Source organism: Ursus americanus, chromosome X (assembly GCF_024610735.1).
Source record: "Ursus americanus isolate L20-20 chromosome X, mUrsAme1.1.p, whole genome shotgun sequence".
NCBI lineage: Eukaryota > Metazoa > Chordata > Mammalia > Carnivora > Ursidae > Ursus > Ursus americanus.
The window spans coordinates 55,547,470-55,572,823 of NC_142164.1; the positions used below are offsets into that span (position 1 = coordinate 55,547,470).

General features: G+C 37.5%; 1 protein-coding gene across 1 annotated transcript in view; it reads left to right on the top strand.

Moving 5' to 3' along the window:
• Window positions 1-25,354, top strand: part of HDX (highly divergent homeobox) — a 192,691-nt gene that overhangs the window by 36,318 nt on the left and 131,019 nt on the right. The window contains exon 3 of the mRNA XM_045800031.2: window positions 482-1,597. Coding sequence (XP_045655987.1) covers window positions 482-1,597 — 1,116 coding nt within the window. The remainder of the gene's footprint in view (window positions 1-481; window positions 1,598-25,354) is intronic.

Here is a 25,354-nt window from a genome sequence, read left to right on the forward strand (position 1 = left end):
TTTGTATACATCTATGATTATTTTAAGGATAAATTCCTAGAAATGGATTTACTAGGTCAAGGGATAAAAACATTTTTAGGATTCTTGCTATAGATTAATTGAAAGGATTTTGAGGAAAGAAGCAATAATACAATTCTCTTTTCAAAGTTCCCGGATATTTATTAAGAGCAAGTTCTTGAACATATCTGACCTTATACTTTATTTTTTTATTTTTTACCTTATAGTTTAGTTACTTTTTCTTTTATTGTATCTTTTTTGTTTTATTTAATTTATTATTTATTTTATGTATTTATTTTTATTTTTATATTTTAAAATTCGATTAGCCAACATATAGTACATCATTAGTTTTTGATGTAGTGTTTTAAATTTGTGTAGGCCTTACTTCTATGACAAACGAGAATACAATTTATCACATTGAAATTGTTTTTTCCTATTTTTTTTGTTAAGAACATTTCCATATTGTCATTTTTTATCATTACAGACGTGGGTTGGCAATAAGAGAAGAAAAATGAGTAGTAAGAATTCTGAATCAGGAGCAGCAACAGCAGGAACTCTTCCTGGTACCTCTTTGACATCTCCAGACATTACAGTCAGAAATGTAGTTAACATCACTCGACCCTCAAGCCAACAGTCTTCTTGGACATCTGCCAATAATGATGTCATTGTAACTGGTACATACAGTCCACCAAGTTCATCAAGTAGGCAAGGGACAACCAAACATTCAGATACACAACTTACAGAAGCACATAAAATTCCGATTCAGAAAACGGCCAGTAAAAATGATACTGAGTTTCAGTTGCACATTCCTGTTCAAAGACAAGTAGCACACTGTAAAAATGCCTCTCTGCTCTTAGGTGAAAAAACAATTATCTTGTCAAGACAGACAAGTGTGCTAAATGCTGGAAATTCAGTATACAGTCACACAAAGAAAAACTATGGAAGCTCTTCAGTGCAAGCTTCTGAGATGATGGTACCCCAAAAGCCATCTGTGTGCCACCGACCTTGCAAAATTGAACCAGTTGGAATTCAAAGGTCATATAAGCCTGAACACACAGGTGTAGCATCACATAACTTATGTGGGCAAAAGCCACCTATTAGAGACCCTTACTGTAGAACACAAAACTTGGAAATCCGTGAGGTATTTTCATTGGCTGTTAGTGATTACCCCCAGAGAATTCTGGGGGGAAATGCCCCACAAAAGCCTAGTTCAGCAGAAGGGACTTGTTTGTCCATTGCAATGGAGACTGGAGATGCTGATGACGAGTATGCCAAAGAGGAAGAGTTGGCATTGATGGGAGCACAAATACCAAGCTACTCAAGATTTTATGAAAGTGGCAGATCCCTTGGAACACAGAACCAAAGTACAGCATTGCCTGGACCAGGAAGAAATATGCCAAATTCACAAATGGTGAATATTAGAGATTTGTCAGACAATGTACTGTATCAAAACAGAGACTACCATTTGACACCACGGACCTCATTACATACAGTAGCTACTACAATGTACAGTAATACAAATCCATCACGGAGTAATTTTTCTTCACATTTTGCATCATCAAACCAATTGAGGTTATCACAAAACCAAAACAATTACCAGGTAATGTATGCATTTATTTTATAAAAGTTTTTAAAAAGTTTTGTTTGGTATAAAAAGCTGTGTTTGATATCCAGTTAAACATGAGACCTGGCTCACTTAACTCCTATTTTGAAGTAATTTGAGAGTTTTAGCTTCAACGTGGTGGTTTGGGGTCTTTGAAGAATTTTGTGCTTTCTTTCTCATGTTTAAAATGTGAGTTTTTCCCAATGGAATATAATCATGGAAGCTTTCTTCTGATATTTAAAATTATTTTGTTCAGGAAATAGTAGTCTTATGGGAAGCACGGCATTTCCCATCACTAAAATAGGACTAAATGGACTCGGCTCATCCCCTTTAACATAGATTATTCCTGTAATGGTTTTTACTTGAAGTTTGGGAAGCTGTCACTAGATGAGTGGTGCTTTCTCTGGATACATGGCAAGGCAAGTCAATCATTTCCCCAAGAGACGATGGCTAAGCCAAAGTATGCAGTAACTCAGCCAACTGCTTTTCCCAAAAGTAAATGCTTTATTAAAACATCAAGTAGATGTATTGCACAGAGCACTGGGTGTTACACGCAAACAATGAATCATGGAACACTACACCAAAACCTAATGATGTACTGTATGGTGACTAACATAACAATAAAAAAATAAAACATCAAGTGGAACGTTGATCAAGTTTTAAAAGTGTTTGTAGAGAAGAGACATTCAGAGTAAAATTTAAAGCAACTTTAGTCCTATGCAAATACGAGTATTATTTCTTCACTATTTCGCATATTCAGTTGTTTAGATGTGCTTCAAATAATCTCAACAGTGAGGTGGAAGCCCACCTCAGAACATCTCCTGAAAAAAAATATGTTTTTGAAAATTTGAATAGCAGGGCATGGAAATTTGCTGTTTTTCCTTGCTACTGGCTAGACCCTTTGAATTTTTCAACCACAGTATTTAAGTTTAACCTGGACTTAAGGTCCTTCCAGGCTATTCTCAACCAATATAAGGAACCAGTTTCTCTTAACTCCTTCCACCTTATAGCTCCCTGCTTCAAAATGAAAAGCAGTAACAGAGTATAGGAAGAATCTCTCTGGCGCCTAACCCTAATATAAGAGGACTCTACCATCATCATTAGTATTCATTTATTATTTGGAATCTGCTCATTTTTTTCTGTGTTTGTTCTTTCCTAAGGCATGCTTAAAGTAACATTGAATCATACCATTAAGATCTTCCATCAGACCAGCTTTAATTCACCTTCTCTTTTGTACTTCTTCACCCCTTTAGTGCTCTTCTTAATAATATTAATGACAATAAAATTTACCATCTGTTGAGGGACTTCCACATAACAAGCATCATTAGTCACTTTATACACCTGATCTCATTCAATCTTCTGGACATATAGGCCACTCTGGACATATAGATATTTTATATATATTTCAATAACTTGTCCAGGATCACACAGCCAGTAAGTACATGTCAGAACCAGTATTCCAACTAAGAAATACATCATGTGCATTTTTTTCTGCTTTATCATACAGCCTAATGATTTCAACTGTGTTAGAATTATTTGGAAGCCTCAAAGTGCAGTTTAATTTTTATTTTTTCATAAGCCAAACACTCCCTTAAAAATAACTTAACCTATGCTTTTGTATAGTCTATTTTTTCCTGACAGAACTTTTAAAGGAATTAAATTTGTTTTATATAAAAGAAACTCTTGAATAAAACTTACCAAATTTTTTAATAGTAATCTCTTTAAAGAAAGACAGTCTGACATAACAATGAAGAGCATTGACTTAAAGCCTAATAGACCTGGATTCAAATTTACATTCTGCCACTTTACACTTTTACCATAATCGATGTACTTACTCTTATTTATATTATATGGGACCTTCTCCAAATTGACCTTAGACAGTATGGTAAAGGGTGTTTGCAGAGAACCCCTGGGGCATCACTTTGCCCCACCTTTCTTTTAATTAGTTGAGATTTGGAGAAATCAAAGCAGCCTGAGGAGGTATAGTACATGAAAATGTCTTAGTCCATTCAGGCTGCTATAACATACTAAAGACTGGGTGGATTAAACAACAAACATTTATTTCTCACAGTTCTGGAGACCGGGAAGCCCAAGATCAAGGTACTGACAGATTCGGTATCTGGTAAATGGATGCTTCCTATTTCATAAATGACTGTCCTGTCACTGTGTCCTCATATGGCAGAAAGGGCAAGGGAGTTCTCTAGGTTTGCTATTATAAGGAAACTAATCCCATTCATGAGGGCTCCATTCTCATGACCTAATCACCTCTCAAAAGCCCAACCTCAAAACACCATCACACTGGGGACTGGGTTTCATCATATGAATTCAGCTGAGGTACAAACCGTCAGTCCATGGTAGTTATTCTATAAGATTTTGATGAAGTTCTATTACCAAGCTATATTATTGTTAGGTGAGGACTTAGAAAAATAGAACCTATGGCCGTATTGACAACTTTCTAGCTGTAAAACTACAAGCAATTCTCATTAGCTTTTGACTTTAGGACTATATAACAGAGATATCTGCCTCTTCTTCCTGTTACACCAGGTTATCTTCAAGCTGAGATCCTATTCCTGGAAAATAGTCTAGTTTCAAGCAATCTGGGTGAGTGAGTACAAATTGAAGGAATCCTAGAGGAAACTGAAAGGAAGCTCTGTTTTGGAACTTCTTGGGAATACCATATTAAGTGTTGAAGGGGTAGTAAGGAAGCTGTCAGGGCGTGGCTATATCAGGATACTGTAGTTCAGTTCTACTTTTTTTTCTTTACAGGCCAATTTATTTCATTTAGTATACATGTTTTTTTGTACTTTCAAGTTTCCTTTAAATTCCAGTTAATATACAGTGTAATAATAGTTTTAGGTGTAGAATTTAGTGATTTGTCATTTACATAAAACACCTAGTGCTCATCACAAGTGTCCTCCTTAATACCCATTTCCCATTTAACCCATTGCCCCACCCACCTGCCCTCCAGCAACCCTCAGTTTGTTCTCTATAATTAAGAGTCTGTTTTATGGTTTGCCTCTCTCTTTTTCCCCCGGGTTCATTTGCTTTGTTTCTTAAATTCCACATATGTGTGAAATAATATAGTATTTGTCTTTTTCTGACTGACTTATTTCTCTTAGAGTAATACTCTCTGGCTCCAAGCATGTCATTGCAAATGGCAAGTTTTCATTCATTTTATGGCTGAGTAATATTCCATTGTGTATATATGCCACTTCTTTATGCTTTCATCAATAGACATTTGGTCCCTTTCCATAATTTGGTTATTATTGGTAATGTTGCTATAAACATCAGGGTGCATATATCCCTTCAAATAAGTATTTTTGCGTCTTTTGGGTAAATACCAATAGTGCAATTGCTAGATCATAGGGTAATTCTACTTTTAACATTCTGAAGAACCTCCATACTCTTCCAGACCGGCTGCACTGGGTTGCATGCCCACCAAGAGTGTAAGAGTGTTCCCATTTCTCTGCATCCTCACCAGTACCTGTTGTTTCCTGTGTTGTTAATTTTAATGTTTCTGACAGCTGTGAGGTGATATCTCACTGTAGTTTTCATTTCTGTTTCTCTGATGATGAGTGATATTGAACATCTTTTCATGTGTCTGTTAGCCACCTGTATGTCTTCTTTGGAAAAATGTCAATTCATGTCTTCTACCAATTTGTAAACTGGATTATTTGTTCTTTGGTTGTTGAGTTTTATAAGCTCTTTATATATCATGCATACTAACCCTTTATCAGGTATATCATTTGCAAATATATTCTCTCATTCCGTAGATTGCATTTTAGTTTTGCTGATTGTTTCCTTTGCTGTTTAGAAGCTTTTTATCATGGTGGGGCGCCTGGGTGGCACAGCGGTTAAGCGTCTGCCTTCGGCTCAGGGCCTGATCCTGGCGTTACAGGATCGAGCCCCATATCAGGCTCCTCCGCTGTGAGCCTGCTTCTTCCTCTCCCACTCCCCCTGCTTGTGTTCCCTCTCTCGCTGGCTGTCTCTATCTCTGTCAAATAAATAAATCAAATCTTTAAAAAAAAAAAGAAGCTTTTTATCATGGTGAAGTCCCAATAATTCATTTTTGCTTTTGTTTCCCTTGCCTCCAGAGACCTTTCTACTAAGAATTTGCTACGGCCAATGTCGAAGAGGTTATGGTCTGCATTTTCCTACAGGATTTTGGTGCTTTCCTTTATCACATTTAGGTCTTTCATCCATTTTGAATTTATTTTTTGTGTATTGTGTAAGAAAGTGGTCCAGTTTCATTCTTCTGCATGTTTCCGTCCAGTTTTCCCACTATTTGTTGAGGAGATTTTTTTCCCATCGGATATCCTTTCCTTCTGTGTTGAAGATTAGTTGACAATATAGTTGTAAGTTCATTTCTGTGTTTTCTATTCTGTCCCATTGGTCTATGTGTGTTTTTGTGCCAGTACCATGCTGTCCTCATTACTACAGCTTTGTAATATAACTTGAAGTCTGGAATTGTGATGTCTCCACCTTTCTTTTTGTTTTTCAAGATTGCTTTGGCTATTCATGGTCTTTTGTGGTTCCATACAAATTTTAGGATAGTTATTTCCAGTGCTGTGAAAAATGCTGGTGGTATTTTGATAGGGATTGCATTAAGTAGTATCCACATTTTTAACAATATTTGATTGTCCAATCCATGAGCATGGAATGTTTTTCCATTTCTTTGTGTCTTCCTCAACTTCTTTCATAAATGTTTTACACTTTTCAGAGTACAGATCTTTTACCTGTTTGGTTATGTCTATCCCTAGGTATCTTATGGTTTTTGGTATAATTGTAAATGGGATCAATTCCTTGATTTCTCTTTCTGCTACTTCATTATGGGTATATAGAACTGAAACAGGTTTCTCTTATGTTGATTTTGTATCCTATGACTTTAGTGAATTTGTTTATCTGTTCTAGCAATTTTTTTTTTGATGAAGTCTTTTGGGTTTTCTACAAAGACTGTCATGTTGTCTGCAAATAGTGAAAGTTTGACTTCATCCTTACTGCTTTGATGCCTTTTATATCTTTTTGTTGTCTAATTACCGAGACTAGAACTTCCAGTGCTATGTTAAATCACAGTGGTGAGAGTGGCCAACACCTGTCTTGTTCTTGACTATAGAGAAAAAGCTCTCAATGTTTCCCCATTGTGGATGATATTAGCTTTGTGTTTTTTGTATATGGCCTTTATGATGTTGAGATATGTTACCTCTATCCATACTTTGTTGAGGGTTTTAATCAGGAATGGATGCCGTACACTGTCAACTGCTTTTTCTGCATCTATTGAGAGGATCATATGGTTCTTATCCTCTCTTTTATTGATGTAATGTATCACATTGATTGATTTCTGAATATCAAATCATCCTTGCAAACCAGGATAAATCCCACTTGAAGATTTTTTAAATGTATTGTTGGATTCATTTTGCTAGTAATTTATTGAGAATTTTTGCATCCGTGTTCATCAGTGATATTGGCCTATAGTTCTCTTTTTTTGTGGAGTCTCTGATTTTGGAATCAGGGTAATGCTGGCCTTGTAGAATGAGTTGGGAAGTTTTCCTTCCATTTCTACCTTTTGGAAGAGTTTGAGAATAGGTATTAACTCTTTTTTAAATATTTGGTAAAATTCACCCCTGAAGCCATCCAGCCATGTACTTTTGGGGAGATTTTTGATTACTGATTCAATTGCTTTGCTAGTTATCTGTCTGTTCAAGTTTTCTGTTTTTTCCTGTTTCAGTTTTAATAGTGTGTAAGTTTTATAATTGTATTTCTGTGCTATTGGCTGTTATTTTCCCTCTCTCCATGGTGATTTTATTTATTTGGGTCCCTTTATCTTTCTTTCTCTCTCTCTTTTTAAAGTCTGGTAAGGGTTTATCAGTTTTACTAAGGGTTTCAAAGAATCAGCTCCTGGTTTCATTGATCTGTTCTACTCTTTTTGTTTGTTTCTATACCGTTTACTTCTGCTTTAATCTTTTTTAATTCCCCTGTTATACTGGCTTTAGACTTCATTTGTTGTTCTATTTCTAGCTCCTTTATGTGTAAGTTTAGGTTGTTAATTTGAATTTTTTCTTGCTTCTTGAGGCAGGCCTGTATTGCTACATACTTACCTCTTATGTCTGCTTTTGCTGCATCACAAAGGTTTTATACCTTCCTGTTTTCATTTTCATTTATTTCCATATTTGATTGAATCCCTGGTTGACCCATTCATTGTTTAGTAGGATGTTCTTTATCCTCCATTATTTTCAGTCTTTCCAATTTTTTTCTTGTGGTGAACTTCAACTTTCATGGCATTGTGTTCAGAAAATATGCATGCTATGATCTGAATTTTTTTTTTATTTTTGAAGCTTGATTTGTCACCCAGTATGTTATCTATTCTGGAGAAAGTCACATGTGCACTTGAAAAGACTGTGTGTTCTGCTGCTTTAGGATGGAATGTTCCGAATATATCTCTTAAGTCCATCAGGTCCAGTGTGTCATTCAAAGCCATTGTTTCCTTGTTAATTTTCTTTTTAGATGATCTGTCCATTGATGTAAGAGGGGTGTTAAAGTACCCTACTATTATTGTATTATTATCAATGAGTTCCTTTATGTTTGTTATTAATTAATTTATATATGTAGGTGCTCCCAATTTGGGTCCATCAGTGTTAACAATTGTTAGATCTTCTTGGATAGACCTCTTTATTATGATGCTACCCTTCTTCTCTTTTGTCACAGTTTATGGTTTAATATCTAGTTTGGGGGGAGAAAATATGGCGGAGGAGTACGGGACCCCTTTTATAGCTGGTCTGCTGAGTCGAGCTGGATATGTACCAGACCATCCTTAAAACCCAAGGAATCAGCCTCAAACACAGGAAGATACATCTGGATCTCTACAAATGAACATCTCCAGTGCTGAGTATTGAGGTACGAAGAGGGGTACGGTGAATCCGTGCACAGATATCAGAAGATAAATGGAAGGGGGAGGGAGCCGCCACACTCGGGCACCAGGAAGCAGTAGCCACCTGAACTGGGGAGGCAGCCAGATTCCCTGACCAACCACCGAGAGAAAGCAGACTGAGACCGTGAGCCTGGGAACGCGTGTGTGACCAGACTGCAAACCAGAGTTACAGACCGCCCGTGAACCATACTAAAACAGGGAGGTCAGGAGCACGCATGGGAACCGGGGGTGGCTGGCGGTGTTAGAAGCACAAAGGACAGAGATGTGCCAGCCCTGGAAGTGAGGGCTGGGACACTGGCTGTGGGGCGCACAACATGGGATGCTGCAGGGGTTTTGGCAGCACCTACAGAAACAGAGTTAAAGTGGCCAAGAGAGCTCAGTGGAGAGTGGACTGTGATCTATCTGTTCTGAGACAGAGGCTAGGATACCGCCACTGCTGCTCTGACTCTCAGAAAAGTCACAGAAATCTGCCAGGAAAAGAAGCCAGAGAACAAAAGCCTGGAAATACTGGCTCACATTGTGCCCATCCTCATCCCCCCTTGCAGGGGACGGGGAGACTCTACCCAAACAAGGTTGGCTGAATATCAGCACAGCACGCCCCTCCCCCAGAAGGCAGGCTGAAAAATCAAGAAGCCCACATCCATAAGGTCCCTATAAAAAAAAGTGCACACTGCCTGGGTCTTGGTCAATAATTTGGGCTCTGGGCAACCCTGCAACCAAGTCCCCACCAGCAAAGAAAAGATAATGAGTCTGTGGCCTCTGCCACAGAACTGATGGATATGGATATAACCAAATTATCAGAAATGGAGTTCAGAGTAGCAATGGTCAAAATGATGTGTAGACTTGAAAAAAATATTAACAAAAATATTAACGAGAATATAGAATCTCTAAGGGTGGAAATGAGAGCGATTCTGGCAGAAATGAAAAATGCTATGAATCAAATGTAGTCAAAACTAGATGCTCTGACGGCCAGGGTAAATGAGGCAGAAGAACAAATTAGTGAATTGGAGGATGGGTTGGTAGAAGAGAAAGTTAAAACAGAAACTTGGCTCAAAAAAAAAATCCAATCTCAAGAATGTAGATTACGGGAGATTACTGACTCAATGAAATGTTCCAGTGTCAGAATCATCAGCATCCCTGAAGGGGTGAAGAGAGAGGTCTAGAAGAGATATTTGAACAAATTGTAACTGAAAACTTCCCTAGTATGACAGAGGAAACAAGCATTCATGTCCAAGAGGCAGAGAGGACCCCTCCCAAAGTCAATCACAGCAAACCTACTCCACGTCACGTCATAGTGCAATTTGCAAATATTAGATCTAAGGATACAGTCTTGAAAGCAGCCAGGGCAAAGAGATTCCTTACGTACAGAGGTAAAAATATCAGAATATCATCAGACCTGTCTACACAGACCTGCCAAGATAGGAAGGGTTGGCAGGGTATTTTCAAAACTCTTTCCAAGAAGAACATGCAGCCAAGGATCCTTTATCCAGCAAGGCTGTCATTCAGAATGGATGCAGAGATAAGGACCTTCCAGGATTGGCAGAAACTGACCAAATTCATAACCACCAAACCAGCCCTACAGAAGGTATTAAGGGGGTTCTACAAAAGTAAAAAGGCCCAAGAGTGATACAAAACAGAAATTTACAATCTATAGAAACAAAGACTTCACAGGCAACATGACATCATTAAAATCATATCTTTCAATAATCACTCGCACTGTGAATGGCCTAAATGCTCCCATAAATGCCACAGGGTTGAAGATTGGATAATAAGACATGACCCATCCATTTGCTGTCTACAAGAGACTCATCTTGAATCTAAAGATACATCCAGACTGAACGTGAAGGGAAGGAAAACCACTTTTCATGCCAACGGACCTCAAAAGAAAGCTGGGGTAGCAATTCTCATATCAGAAAAATTAGATTTTAAACTAAAGACTGTAGTTAGAGATACAGTAGGACACTATATTATACTTAAAGGAAGTATCCAACAAGTGAATATGACAATTATAAATATCTATGTCCCCAACAACTTTCTCCAGAATAGACCATATACTGGGTCACAAAACAGGTCTCAACCAATACCAAAAGACTGAGATTATTCCTTGCATATTCTCAGACCACAATGCTTGGAAACTAGAACTCAATCACAAAATAAAATTTGGAAGAAACTCGAACACTTGGAAACTAAGAACCATCCTGCTCAAGAGTGATTCGTTAAACCAGGAAATCAAAAAACAATTTAAACAATTTATGGAGACCAACATTAATGAAAACACAACAGTCCAAAACCTATGGGACACTGCAAAGGCAGTCCTAAGGGGAAAATACATAGCCATGCAAGCCTCACTCAAAAGAATAGAAACATCTAAAATGCACTTTTTATATTCTCACCTCAAGAAGATGTACCTGGAACAAGAGAACAGGCCCAACCCATGCACGAGAAAGCAGTTGATCAAGATTAGAGCAGAGATCAATGAATTAGAAACCAGAAGCACAGTAGAGCAGATCAACAGAACTAGAAGCTGGTTCTCTGAAAGAATAAATAAGATCGATAAGCCACTGGCCAGACTTATTCAAAAGAATAGAGAAATGACCCAAATTAATAAAATTATGAATGAAAGGGGAGAGGTCACAACCAACACTAATGAAATAGGAAGGCTCATTAGCAACTTTTATCAACAGCTTTATGCCAATAAATTAAACAACCTGGAAGAAATGTATGCCTTCCTGGAAACCGATAAACTACCAAGACAGAAACAGGAAGAAATTGATGATTTAAACAGACCAATTAATTATGACGAGATTGAAACAGTGATCAAAAACCTTCCCCAAAACAAGAGTCCAGGGCCTGATGGATTCCCCGGGGAATTCTACCAAACATTCAAAGAAGAAATAATACCTATTCTCCTGAAGCTGTTGAAAAAAAGAGAAACAGAAGGAAAACTACCAAACTCATTCTATGAGGCCATTATTACCTTGATCCCCAAACCAGGCAAAGACCCCATCAAAAAGGAGAATTACAGACCAATATCCCTGATGAACATGGAAGCCAAAATTCTCAACAACTTCCTTGCTAATAGGATCTAACAGTACATTAAAAGGATTACCCATCATGACCAAGTGGGATTCATCCCTGGGATGCAAGGGTGGTTCAACATTCACAAATCGATCAGTGTGATAGATCACATTAATAAGACAAGACACAAGAAACATATGATCCTCTCAATTGATGCAGAAAAAGCATTTGACAAAATACAGCATCCTTTCCTGATTAAAACCCTTCAGAGTGTAGGGATAGAGGGTACATTCCTCATTTCATAAAATCCATCTATGAAAAGCCTACAGCAATATCCTTCTCAATGGGGAAAAGGTGGAAGCATTTCCCTTAAGATCAGGAACACGACAAGGATGCCACTCTCGCCGTTATTATTCAACATAGTACTAGAAGTCCTTGCAAAAGCAGTCAGACCAAAAAAAAAAGGGGGGGGGGGTAAAAGGTATCGAAATTGGCAAAGAACAAGTCAAACTGTCTCTCTTTGCAGATGACGTGATACTCTACATGGAAAACCCAAAAGATTCCACCCCCAAACTACTAGAAGTTATAGAGCAATTCAGTAATGTAGCGAGATATAATATCAATGCTCAGAAAACACTTGCATTTCTATACACGAACAATGAGACTGAAGAAAGAGAAATTAGGGAATCCATTCCATTTACAATAGCACCAAAATCATACGTTATCTCGGAATTAACCAGAGACGTAAAGGATCTCTATCCTAGAAACTACAAATCACTCTTGAAAGACATTGAAGAAGACACAAAAAGATGGAAAAATATTCCATGCTCATGGATTGGAAGAATTAACATAGCTAAAATGTCTATGCTGCCCAGAGCAATCTACACTTTCAATGCCATCCCAATCAAAATACCAATGACATTTTTCAAAGAACTGTAACAAATAGTCCTTAAATTTGTTTGTTACCAGAAAAGGCCCTGAATTGCCAAGGAATTGTTGAAAAGGAAAACAAAGCTGGGGGCATCGCAATGCCGGATTTCAAGCTGTACTACAAAGCTGTGATCACAAAGATGGCATGGTACTGGCACAAAAACAGACACATAGACCAAGGAACAGAATAGAGAACCCAGAAATGAACCCTCGGCTCTTTGGGCAACTAATCTTTGATAAAACAGGAAAAAACATCCAGTGGAAAAACAACCGTCTCTTCAATAAATGGTGCTGGGAGAATTGGACAGCTAGTTGCAAAAGAATGAAATTTGACCACTCTCTCACACCATACACAAAGATAAACTCCAAATGGATTAAAGACCTCAATGTGAGACAGGAATCCATCAAAATCCTAGAGGACAACATAGGCCTCAACCTATTTGACATTAGCCACAGCAATTTTTTTCATGAGATATCTCCAAAGACAAGAGAAACAAAACAAAACACGAACTTGTGGGACTTCATCAAGATAAAAAGCTTCAGATAAAAGACTGGCATCCAAGATCTACAAAGAACTTCTCAAACTCAATATGCGAGAAACAGATAAACAAATCATAAAATGGGCAGAAGATATGAACAGACACTTTACCAATGATGACATACAAATGGTTAACAGACACATGAAAAAATGTTCAAAATCATTAGCCATCAGGGAAATTCAAGTCAAAACCACACTAAGATACCACCTTACGCCAGTTAGAATGGCAAATATAGACAAGGCAAGAAACAACAATTGCTGGAGAGGATGTGGAGAAAGGGGATCCCTCCTACCTTGTTGGTGGGAAGGCAAGTTGGTATAACCACTCTGGAAAACAGTGTGGAGGTCCCTTAAAAAGTTAAAAATTGAGCTACGCTATGATCCAGCAATTGCACTACTGGGCATTTACCCCAAAGATACAGACGTAGTGAAGAGAAGGGCCATATGCATCCCAATGTTCATAGCAGCTTTGTCCACAATAGCTAAATTGTGGAAGGACCCGAGATGCCCTTCATGACCAAGTGGGATTCAGACTGGATTAAGAAGTTGTTGTCCATATATACAATGGAATATTACTCAGCTATCAAAAGAACGATTTCTCAACATTTGCTGCAATATGGATGGCACTGGAGGAGATAATGCTAAGTGAAATAAGTCAAGCAGAGAAAGACAATTATCATATGGTTTCTCTCATCTATGGAACATAAGAACTAGGAAGATCTGTAGGGGAAGAAAGCGATAAAGAAGGGGGGTAATCAGAAGAGGGAATGAAGTATGAGAGACTATTGACTCTGGGAAACAAACTGAGGGCTTCAGAGGGGATGGGGGTGGGGGAATGGGATAGGCTGGTGATGGGTAGTAAGGAGGGCACGTATTGCATGGGCACTGGGTGTTATACGCAACTAATGAATCATCGAACTTTATATAAAAAACCAGGGAAGTACTCTATGGTGACTAACATAATGTAATAAAAAATTTTTATAAATAAAACACAAAATAACAAAATACCAATGACATTTTTCAAAGAAATGTAACAAACACCCCTTAAATTTGTGTGGAAGCGGAAAAGACCCCGAATCACCAAGGAATTGTTGAAAAGGAAAAACAAAGCTGGGGGCATCACGTTGCCAGATTTCAAGCTATACTAGAAAGCTTTGATCACAAAGACAACTTGGTACTGGTACAAAAACAGACACGTAGCCCAATGGAACAGAGTAGAGAACCCAGAAATGGACCTTCAGCTTTTTGGGCAACTAATCATTGACAAAGCAGGAAAAATCATCCAGTGGAAAAAAAGTCTCTTCAATAAATGGTGCTGGGAAAATTGGACAGCTACATGCAAAAGAATGAAACTTAACCACTCTCTCACACCATACACAAAGATAAACTCCAAATGCATGAAAGACCTTGATGTGAGACAGGAATCCATCAAAATCCTAGAAGAGAATATAGGCAGCAACCTCTACAACATCGGCCACAGCAACTTTTTTCAGGCCACATTTCCTAAGGCAAGAGAAACAAAAGAAAAAATGAACTTGTGGGACTTCATCAAGACAAAAATCTTCTGCACAGCCTAGGAAACTGTCAGGAAAAACGAAGAGGCAGCCCACGGAATGGGAGAAGATAGTTGCAAATGACACTATGGATAAAAGATTCGTATCCAAGATCTACAAAGATCTTCTCAAACTCAATATATGGGAAACAAATAATCAAATCGAAAAATGGGCAGAAGATATGAACAGACACTTTTCCAATGATGACATACAAATGGCTAACAGACACATGAAAAAATGTTCACAATCATTAGCCATCAGGGAAATTCAAATCAAAACCACATTGAGATACCACGTTACACCAGTTAAAATGGCAAAAATGGACAAGGCAGGAAACAAGAAATGTTGGAGAGGATGTGGAGAAAGGAGATCCCTCTTACACTGTTGGTGTGAATGCATTTTGGTACAGCCACTTTGGAAAACAGTGTGGAGGTCCTTAAATAGTTAAAAATTGAGGTACCCCATGATCCAGCAATTGCTCTACTGGGTATTTACCCCAAAGATAGGGACATAGTGAAGAGAAGGGCCATATTCACCCCAATGTTCATAGCAGCTTTGTCCACAATAGCCAAATTGTGGAAGGAGCCGAGATGCCCTTCAACAGATGACTCAGTTAAGAAGATGTTGTCCATATATACAGTGTAATATGACTCAGCCATCAAACAGAATGATTTCACAACATTTGCAGCAACATAGACGGGACTGGAGGAGATCATGCTAAGTGAAATAAGTCAACCAGAGAAAGACAATTATCATATGGTTTCACTCATTTATGGAACATAAGAAATAGGAACATTGGTTGGAGCAGAAAGGGAAAAATGAAGGGGGTTAATTAGAAGGGAGAGTGAAGCATGGGAGACTATGGACTCTGTGAAACAAACTGAGGGCTTCAGAGGGGAGGGGGCTGGGGGATCGGGATAGTCCTGTGATGGGTATTAAGCAGGGCACATATTGCATTGTGCACTGGGTATTATACACAAGTAATGAATTATGGAACATTACATTAAAAACTAGGGATGTACTGTATGTTGACTAACATAACATAGTAAGGAATTATTATTAAAAAATATTAAAAAATGAAATCTTGTTTATCTGATATTAGTATGGCTACTCTGGCTTTCTTTTGACGTCCATTTGCGTGATAAATCTTTGTCTCCTCACTTTCAATCTGCAGATGTATTTAGGTCTAAAATATGTCTCTTGTAGGCAGCATATAGATATAGATGGGTCTTGTTTCTTTTATCCATTCTGACTTAGTACATTTACATTTAGATTGAGTATTGATAGCTATGAATTTAGTGACATTTATTACTTGTTTTGTTGTTTCTGGAGGTTTTCTCTGTTCCTTTCTAGTCTTTGTCACTTTTGGTCTTCGTTTCCCACTCAGAGAATCTCCATTAATACTCATTTCAGGGCTGGTTTAGTGGTCACAAACTCCTTTTGTTTTTGTTTGTCTCTGAAATCTTTATCACTCCTTCTCTTCTGAATGATAGTCGTGATGGATAGAGTATTCTTGGCTGCATTTTTTTTCCATTCAACATGTTGAATATAATATGCCACTTTCTTCTTGCCTGCCACATTTCTGTGAATAAATCTGCTGCTACCTTATTTGTCTTCCCTTATAAGTTTTTTTGTCTTGCTGCTTTATAGATTTTTTTCTTTATCTCTACATTTTGCAAAAGTAACTATGATATGTCTTGGTTTTGGCATGCTTTTGTTGATTTTGATGGGAATTCTGTGCCTCCTGGATTTCGATGTCTGTTTTCTTCCACAGATTAATGACGTTTTCAGCTATAATTTCTTCAAATAAGCCTTCTGCCCCCTTTACCTGCCCTTTTCCTTCTGGGATTCCTGCAATATGAATGTTATTCTTTATGAAGTTACTGAGATACCTTAGTGCACTTTCACGATCCAAGATTTTTCTCTCCCTCTTCTTTGCAGCTTCATTACTTTCCATAATTTTATCTTCCATATCACTTATTTTTTTCCTGCTTCTTCCATCCTTGTGGTCATTATATACAGCTGGTTTCAAATCTTGGTTATTGCATTTTTCATTTCATTTCATCCTGATCAATTTTTAGCTCTTTATCTCTGTAGTAAGGGACCATGTGATGTTTTCTGTTTCTTAAGCCCACCCTGTATCCTTATGACTGTTGCTTTAAATTTTCCATCATGCATATTACTTATATCTGTTTTGATTAGATCCCTAGCCTTGACTTTATATTGTTCTTTCCTTTAGGATGAGTTCCTTCTCTTGGCATTATGTCTAGGTCTCTGTCTTCTACTGTATCCCTCAGGTCAGTCCTCTGTGGAGTTTCTCTTTGCCTCAGTGGGGAGTGTTTGGATCTTGGCCAGAATGTGGCAAGTTTTAACTAGGTACGCTCTGGTCCACTTATTAAAAGAGTCCTGATGCTATTTCTACTAGAGCTTAAGCTTTTCAGATCTCTATGGTCAGTGGACATGGTGCATTTGGGGGTATGTGCTGGTCTTCTCACAGTGGAGCCCACTTTGCTGGTTCCCAGGCACACATGCCCAAGATAAGCAGTACCAGGAGAGTGCAGGGGGTGGGGGTGCTTGGCCTAAGCAGTTTAGTCAACCAGTGTTGGCACTCTGCTGTTTACTGAAGTTAGTTTATGCTGGGGGATGGGGGCAGAAATGGCACCAGCCATCTCCTTAATTCCTGGAGGGGGGAATTTGCACTTGCTGCTGTCTGGGAAACCCTCCCAAAAGAGACGACCATTTCCCCTTGTGAATCCCAGTCATCCTTCAGATTGCTGCCTTCATACTGTCTGTGTCTGGGTTGCTTGCTCGCTTGGAGCAGCACAGTGCACATTGGGCTCAATCCTAGCCAGGCTGGCTGAGTTTTAAAACTCCAAACTTAAGGAACCTGGTGTGGTGGTGACCCACACTGGTCTTCTGGGGGAGGGTCTTGCTGTACTGGGACTGATGCAGGTTTGACCCAGAAGGGTGTTTGCACCAAAGTGCAGGAGCATGGCGTTTGGCATAAAGCACAGTAAAGAGCCAGTGTTCAGGTTAGCTGCCCTTGGCAGGTATCTCTGTGCCTATGCTGAGGACTGGGGGAGAGAAAGGCACCTTGCAGATCCTTTGTCCCAGGAGAGGCAATGTCACCTCTCTCAGATGCACTCCAAGACGGGGGAACCATCTCAACCAGTGTGTCCCATGGGATCCTCAGATTGTGCCTTCAGTCCCCAGGCTTTCTGCCTACCTTTTCTATAGGAGCACCATGGTGCCCTCGGGGGTCTATACCAGCCACACTGAGGACCTCTAAAACTCGTCTTTGAGCCCCGTTAGTTGCAAAACTTAGGAAAATGAGCTCCCTTTCCCCCCCAGTCAATGGATTTGCAGAAGTGTTTTGTTTGTATGCTCCTCTCTCTCCTGCCTGTGACCAGGGCTCCCTCCCCTCTGCATCACCTGCAATCTTTTTCTCCCTTAAACCACATCTCCCCATCTCCTACTTTCCATGATGTTGCTTCTTCTCTCCCTCTAGTTCTGCAATTTGTTCTGTCAGTCCTCAGATTAATTTCTTGGGTATTCAGAATGATTTGATATTTAGCTGTGTCCAAAGGATGAGTCAAGCTTAGGGGCCTCCTACTACTCTACCATCTTATCTTTTCCACTTTCCAGTTCTATCTTAAAAACAAAAACAAAATCCCTTTCTAGACTAACTTCACTCCTTTGGAGCCACATTGTGACCATAGTAGTCTCCAAAGTGCCATTCACTTTTTATGATATCTCTATGTCGGTTCACCTATTTATTTTAAGAGTACTGTGATGATTAAAGATTAATAATTGATGGCCATTTGTGTGAAGATACTGGAGCATTTTGGGAGACAGGTGCTATAAATACAGGATATCTTGTTGCAGTTATTATTGTGGCTTACCAATTTACTGCATTTCCATCTCTTATGGACTTCATAAGGACTTAGGAGTTAATAGTAGTAGAGTATTTTGAGTTTCCTTTATTTGTTTTTGTTTTTTGTTTGTTTATTTCTAGGAACCTTTAATGACTCTTTAAAAGGTACTTTATAAATGCAATGCATCTCCATCAGTGAAAGTGCTTTGGTAGTGCACTCCAATTTTCTACAAGTGTTTGTGAACTTCAGTGTATTTTAAAAAAATATGAAAATTTAATAGTTGTAGAAACTTTAAAATCATGGAATTTTTGTGATCTGAGAAAAGTGAAGGTCAGTAATAAATGACTTTGCTAAAATAACTCTTAGGCAAATATTCTACTTAAAAAATAATAGTAATATGTTTTGAATGGGTATAGTTAGCAGGGATCATTTTTTAACAACTTCTTTGAGACAAAATTCATGTAGTATAGAATTCACACATTCAAATTGTACAGTTGAGTTATTTTTTTCACAGAGTTGTTCAAATAACACCACAACTAATTTTAGAATATCTTATCACCTCAAAAATTAACTACTAGCCATTAGCATGCCAAATCTCCCATCCCAGCACTAGACAATCACTAATCATTTTTCTGTCTCTATGAATTTACCTATACTGGATATTATTTTACATCTTTTTTTTTAAAGATTTTTTTTAATTTATTCATTTGAAAAAGAGAGGGAGAGAGAGCGAGAGCACAAGTGGCGGGGGCAGTCAGAAGGAGAGGGAGAAGCAGGCTTCCCACTGAGCAGGGAGCCCAGTGCAGGGCTTGATCCCAAGACTCAGGGATCATGACTTGAGCTGAAGGCAGACACTTAACTGAGCCACCCAGGCACCTCCATTCTTCTTTTTTAAAGATTTTATTTATTTATTTGACAGAGAGAGAGAGCACAAGCTGGGGGAGTGGCAGGTAGAGGGAGAGGGAGAAGCAGGCTCCCTGCTGAGCAGGAAGCCTGTTGCAGGGCTTGATCCCAGGACCCTGGGATCATGACCTGAGCTGAAGGCAGATGCTTAAACAACTGAGCCACCCGGGTGCCCCCCAGGTGCCTCTATTCTGGATATTATTTTAAATGGAATCATACAATATGTGGCCTTTTGTGACTGGCTTCTTTCAGTTAGCATGTTTTCAAGGTTTGTCCATGTTGTAATATGTATCAGCACTGCATTATTTTATGTTTCTCTATGATATTCACTTGTGTGTATATTGCATGTATGGTTTATCTGTTCATTAGTTAATGGACATTTGGTTTCTTTCCACATTTGTTTTTTATGAATAATGCTGCTGGGAGCATTCGTATACAAATTTTTGTGTGGACGAGTTTTCAAATCGCTTGGGTATATATCTGGGAGTGGATTTCTAATTCATATTGTAAATCTATGCTTAAAATTTTGAGAAACTGCCAAAATTTTTCCCAAAGTAGCTGTACCACTTTGAACTCCCACCATCATTGTATAAGGTGTCCAGGTTCTCCCCATATTGATCAACAATTGTTATGTCAGTCATTTTGATTATAGCCACTATCATTGGTGTAAAATATCTAATGGAATTTTTGATCTGCATTGCTCTAATAGCTAATGGTGTAACCGTTTGATGCATATATTGGCCATTTGAATATCGTATTTGGAGAAATGTCTGCAAATAATTTGTCCTTTTTTTCATTTTTTTCTTTCTGAATTGTAAGAGTTCAATGATTTACATATTTTCTATACCAGTCCTTATCAGATATATGACTTGCAAATATTTTCTCCCACTTCATGTTTTACCATTCTCAAGGGAATTGTTTATACAGAAACATTTTTAATTTTGATGAAGTTCAAATTATCTATTGTTTCTATGGTGACTTGTACTTTTGGTGTTGTATCTAAGAGACTATTACATAAGCCAAAATAACAAAGACTGACTCCTATGTTTTTTTCTAAGGATTTTATACTTGTCTTTCTTACATGTAGGATTTTCATCTATTTTGAGATAGTTCTTGTGTATGGTGTGAGACAGGAGTTTATCTGGATTCTTTTGTGTATAGATATCCAACTGTCCCATCCTCATTTGTTGGAAAGATGATACATTCCCCATCGGATGGTCTTGTCAACCTTCTCAAAATCAATCGATCATACGTAAGAGTTTATTTCAGAATCTCAGTTCTACATCATTGATATATGTTTATCCTTATGCTAATACCACACTATTTGCTAGTACCATGCTATTTTTGTTGCTGTAACTTTGTGGTAAGTTTTGAAATTGGGAAAGGTGAGTTTTCCAACTGTGTTCTACATTTTCTAAGTTATTTTGGCTATCCTGGATCCCTCAGATTTGTATATGAATTTTAGGTACAGCTTATCAATTTCTGCAAAAAAAAGCCAGCTAGAATTTTAATAGAGATAATGTTCAGTCTGCAGATCAATTTGAGTAGTTTTGCCATATTTATAATATTCTGTCTTCTGATCCATGAATATTGTATGCCTTTCCACTTATTACACCTTTTTAAATTTTTTAACAATATGTACTACTTTTTAGTAGATAAGGCTTGCGCTTATTTTGTTAAATTTATTCTTAAGTATATAACTTTTTTGATGCTATTTTAAATGGAATTTCTTAGTTAATTGTTGGATTTTTTTATTGACTTTTTGTATACTAAACTTATATCTTGAAAATGTGCTGAACTAAAGAATTATGATAAACACTAGTGGATTTCTTAGGGTTTTCTATATATACAGTGATGCCATTTACAAGCACAGATAATTTTACTTGTATAAAAACTGAATGCATTTTAAAAATAAAATTGCTAGTACGCTCAGTACAAGTTTGAATAGAACTGGTAAGACCAGATATCTTTGTCTTCTTGATCTTAGGTTGAAAACATTGTCTCTCACAATTAAATGTGGTATTACCTGTGGATTTTGTGTATATAACATTTATCAGGATGAGGAAATTCCCTTTCACTCCTGGTTTGTTGAGGGCTTTTATCATGAAAAGGTGTTGGATTTTTGTCAACTTAATTAGATATTCATGTACATTTTTAATTTATTCTATTAATATGGAGTATTTCACTGATAGGCTTTTTATTGTTTTGGTATTTTGTATAGACATATTTTTTCAGTTTTATTAAAATATAATTTACATAGAGCACTGTATAAGGTTAAAGTGCTCAGCATTAATTATTCAATTATATTGTGAAAGTATTACAAGAAGTTTAGTTAACATTCATCATCTCATGTAGATACATAAAAACAAAAATGTTTTTTTCCTTGTGATGAGAATCCCTGTTTACTACACTCTTAACTTTCAAATATACCAGTACAGCAATGTTAACTATAATCATGTTGTACATTATATTTCTAGTACTTATTTTTCTTATAAATGAAAGTTTGTATATTTTGACCACCTTCCTCCAATACCATCCTCCCCTTACCTCTACCTCTGCTAACCACAAATCTGATCTTTTTTTCTTTGAGGTTGCATTTTTTTAAGACACTACATGTAAGTGTGATCATATAGTAGTTATCTTTTTCTGTCTGACTTATTTCACATAGCATAATGACTTCAAGGTCCATCCATGTTATTGCCAATGGCAGGATTTCTTTTTTACGGCTGAATAATATTCTTCTCTTTCTGCGTGTGTGTGTGTGTGTGTGTGTGTGTGTGTGTGTGTGTGTACCGGAATTTATTTCTCCATTCATCTATCAGTGGAAATTTAGGTTGTTTCTGTGTCTTGGCTATTGTAAAAAATAATGCTGCTGTGAATGTGGGAGTGCAGATATTTCTTTGACAAAGATTTTTAGTTTCCTTTGGATATATCCCAGAAGTGGAATTGCTGGATTATACAGTAGTTCTCCTTTTAATTTTTTGAAGAACTTCCATACTATTTTGGGTAGTGGCTGTATCAGTTTGCAATCTAACCAACAGTGCACAAGGATTGCCTTTTATCCACATCCACACCACTGTTTGTTATCTAGTGTCATTTTTTATGGTAGCCATTTCAACAGGCATGTGATATTTCATTGTAATTTTTATTTGTATTTCCCTTAATGCCTGGAATAGCCAGCAATCCCTCTACCAACAGATGAAAGATTACTCCAAACTTTGCTGTGAAAGTGAGAAGGCAAGGGGGTCAATGCTCAGAGGCAAAGACCCTGTGCTCTGCTTTGCTCCTGCTTTCATTGGTCCTTCAGGATAATCACAAATCCTTATCACTTTTTCTCAAGCACATTATGTGTGACAGGGGGTCTTACTGAAACTGGGAGGATCTGTTTACGGGAAAGATATGCTATGGTAATTTGCATGTTCTATGAGTTCTGCTAAACATAGCCTAAGGGATAATGCCTACATCTCTTAGATCACAGGGTGGGCTGTTTGGGCTAAGAAAGTTTCAGGAAGGCAGCTCCAAGCGGCATTCCAACGGCAGAGTGGTCATGCAGACCTCAGCATTCCAAAGGCCTATGCCCTTCCTGGAAACCTTCCCTGCCTGCAGTGGCCTCCGTGTTACATTTTAGCAAGCCAGATATGGCTGATTTCATGCTCTACATTAATCCCAACACCTTAAGATTAATGATGTTGAATAGCTTTTCACGTACATGTTAGCTATTCATATATCTTCTCCAGAAAATTTCTATTGAGGTCCTTTGCCCAGTTTTTAATCGGATTATAAGAATTTTGCTATTGCATTGTATGAGTTCTTTATACATTTTGAATATTAGTTGTTTATCAGATACATGCTTTACAAAATTTTTCCCCCATTCTATATATTGTCTTTACATTTTGTTGATCATTTCTTTGGATGTGCAGAAGCCTTTTGTTTGTTGTAGTCCCACTTGCTTTTTTTTTAAGATTTTATTTTTAAGTAATATCTACACCCAACATGGGCCTCAAACTCACAACCCTACGATCAAGAATTGCATGCTTGCAGAACCTGGGTGGCTCATCAGTTAAGCCTCTGACATCAGCTCAGGTCATGATCTCAGGGTCCTGGGATCAAGTCCCATGTTGGGATCCCCACTCAGCAGGTAGTCTGCTTCTCCCTCTGCCCTCCACCCTGCTCATTTTCTCTCTCCCTCTCAAATAAATAAATAAAATCTTAAAAAGTGAAATAAGTCAAGCAGAGAAAGACAGTTATCATATGGTTTCACTCATTTGTGGAACATAAGAAATAGCAGGGAGATCCTTAGGAGAAGGAAGGGAAAAATGAAGGGGGGGGTAAACAGAGGGGGGAATGAACTACGAGAGACTATGGACTCTGGGAAACAAACTGAGGGTTTTAGAGGGGAGGGGTGTGAAGGGATGGGCTAGCCCTGTGAAGGTTATTAAGGGCATGTATTTATACACAGACAATGAATCATGGAACACTACATCAAAAACTAATGATGTACTGTATGGTGACTAACATATCATAATTAAAAAAAAAAGAATCACATGCTTCACTAACTGAGTCAGCCAGGTGCCCTTAGTCCCACTTGTTTATTTTTTATTGCATTACTTGTGCTTTAGGTATCATATACACATACAAAAAAATTCATTGCCAAGACCCATGTCAAGGAGCTTTTTTCCTATCTTTTCTTCTAGGAGTTTTATGGCTTCCAATCTTACCTTTACGTCTTTAATCCTTTTTGCATTTATTTTTGTAATGAGCATAAGACAGAGGTCTCATTTCATTATTTTGCATGTGAATATACAGTTTTTCCAGCATCATTTATTGAGGAGACTTTGTTTTCTTCATTGAGTATCCTTGGCTTTCTTGTCAAATATTAGTTGACCATATATGTATTAACTCATTTCTAGAGTCTCAATTCTGTTCCATTCGCCTATGTGTTTTTATGCCAGGATCATATTGTTTCGATTATTATAGTTTTTAATATAGCTTGAAGTCAGGAAGTATAATGCCTCCTGCATTGCTCTTTCTCAGGATTGCTTTGGCTATTTGGGGTCTTTGGTGGTTCCATATAAATTTTAGGATTATTTTCTACTTTAGTAAAAAAAAAAAGGCCACTGGAATCTTGATAGAGATTGCATTGAATCTATAGATGGATTTGGATAGTGTGGACATTTTAACAATATTAATTCTTCCAAATCATGAACATAGGACGCTGTTTCATTTATTTGTGTCTTTTCTCATGTCATTCCTCAATGCCATGTCATATTTAGAGTAGAGATATTTTACCCTTTTGGTTAAGTTTGTTCCTAAGTATTTTATTGTTTTTGGTTCCAATGAAAATGGGATCATTTTCTTTATTTCTTTTCAAATAATTTGTTGTTAGTATATAGAAATATTACTAATTTTTGTATGTTAATTTTTTTTTGCAATTTTACTGAATTTGTTGATTGGATCTAGCAAATTTTTTTGTGTGGAGTCTTTAGTGTTTTCTATATATAGTATCATGTCCTCTCCAGATAGAGCCAATTTTATGTCTTCTTTTCCAATTCTGATGCCTTTTCCTTTTCTTACCTGATTGCTGTGGCTAGGACTTCCAGTACTAGGTTAAATAAGGGTGATGAGTGGGCACCACTGTCTTATTCCTGATCCTAGAGGAAAAGTGTCAAACAATTGACTATTGAGTATAATGTTATTTGTGATCTTTTCATATATGGCTTTTTAAAATGTTGAGATCTCTTCCTTCTATGCCTAATTTGTTAAGACATTTTAGCATTAACAGATGTTGAGTTTTGTCAAATGCTTTTTCTGCATCTACTGAGATGATTATATGATTTTTCTCTTTCATTCTAATAATGAATTCATTGCATCACATTGATTGATTTGTGTGTGTTGAACCATTTTTGCATCTCAGGGATAAATCACACTTTATGGTGAAAAATACTTTTAACATGCCATTGAATTTGGTTTGCTAGTATTTTATTTTAGTTTATTTAAATTTTTGTATCTTGG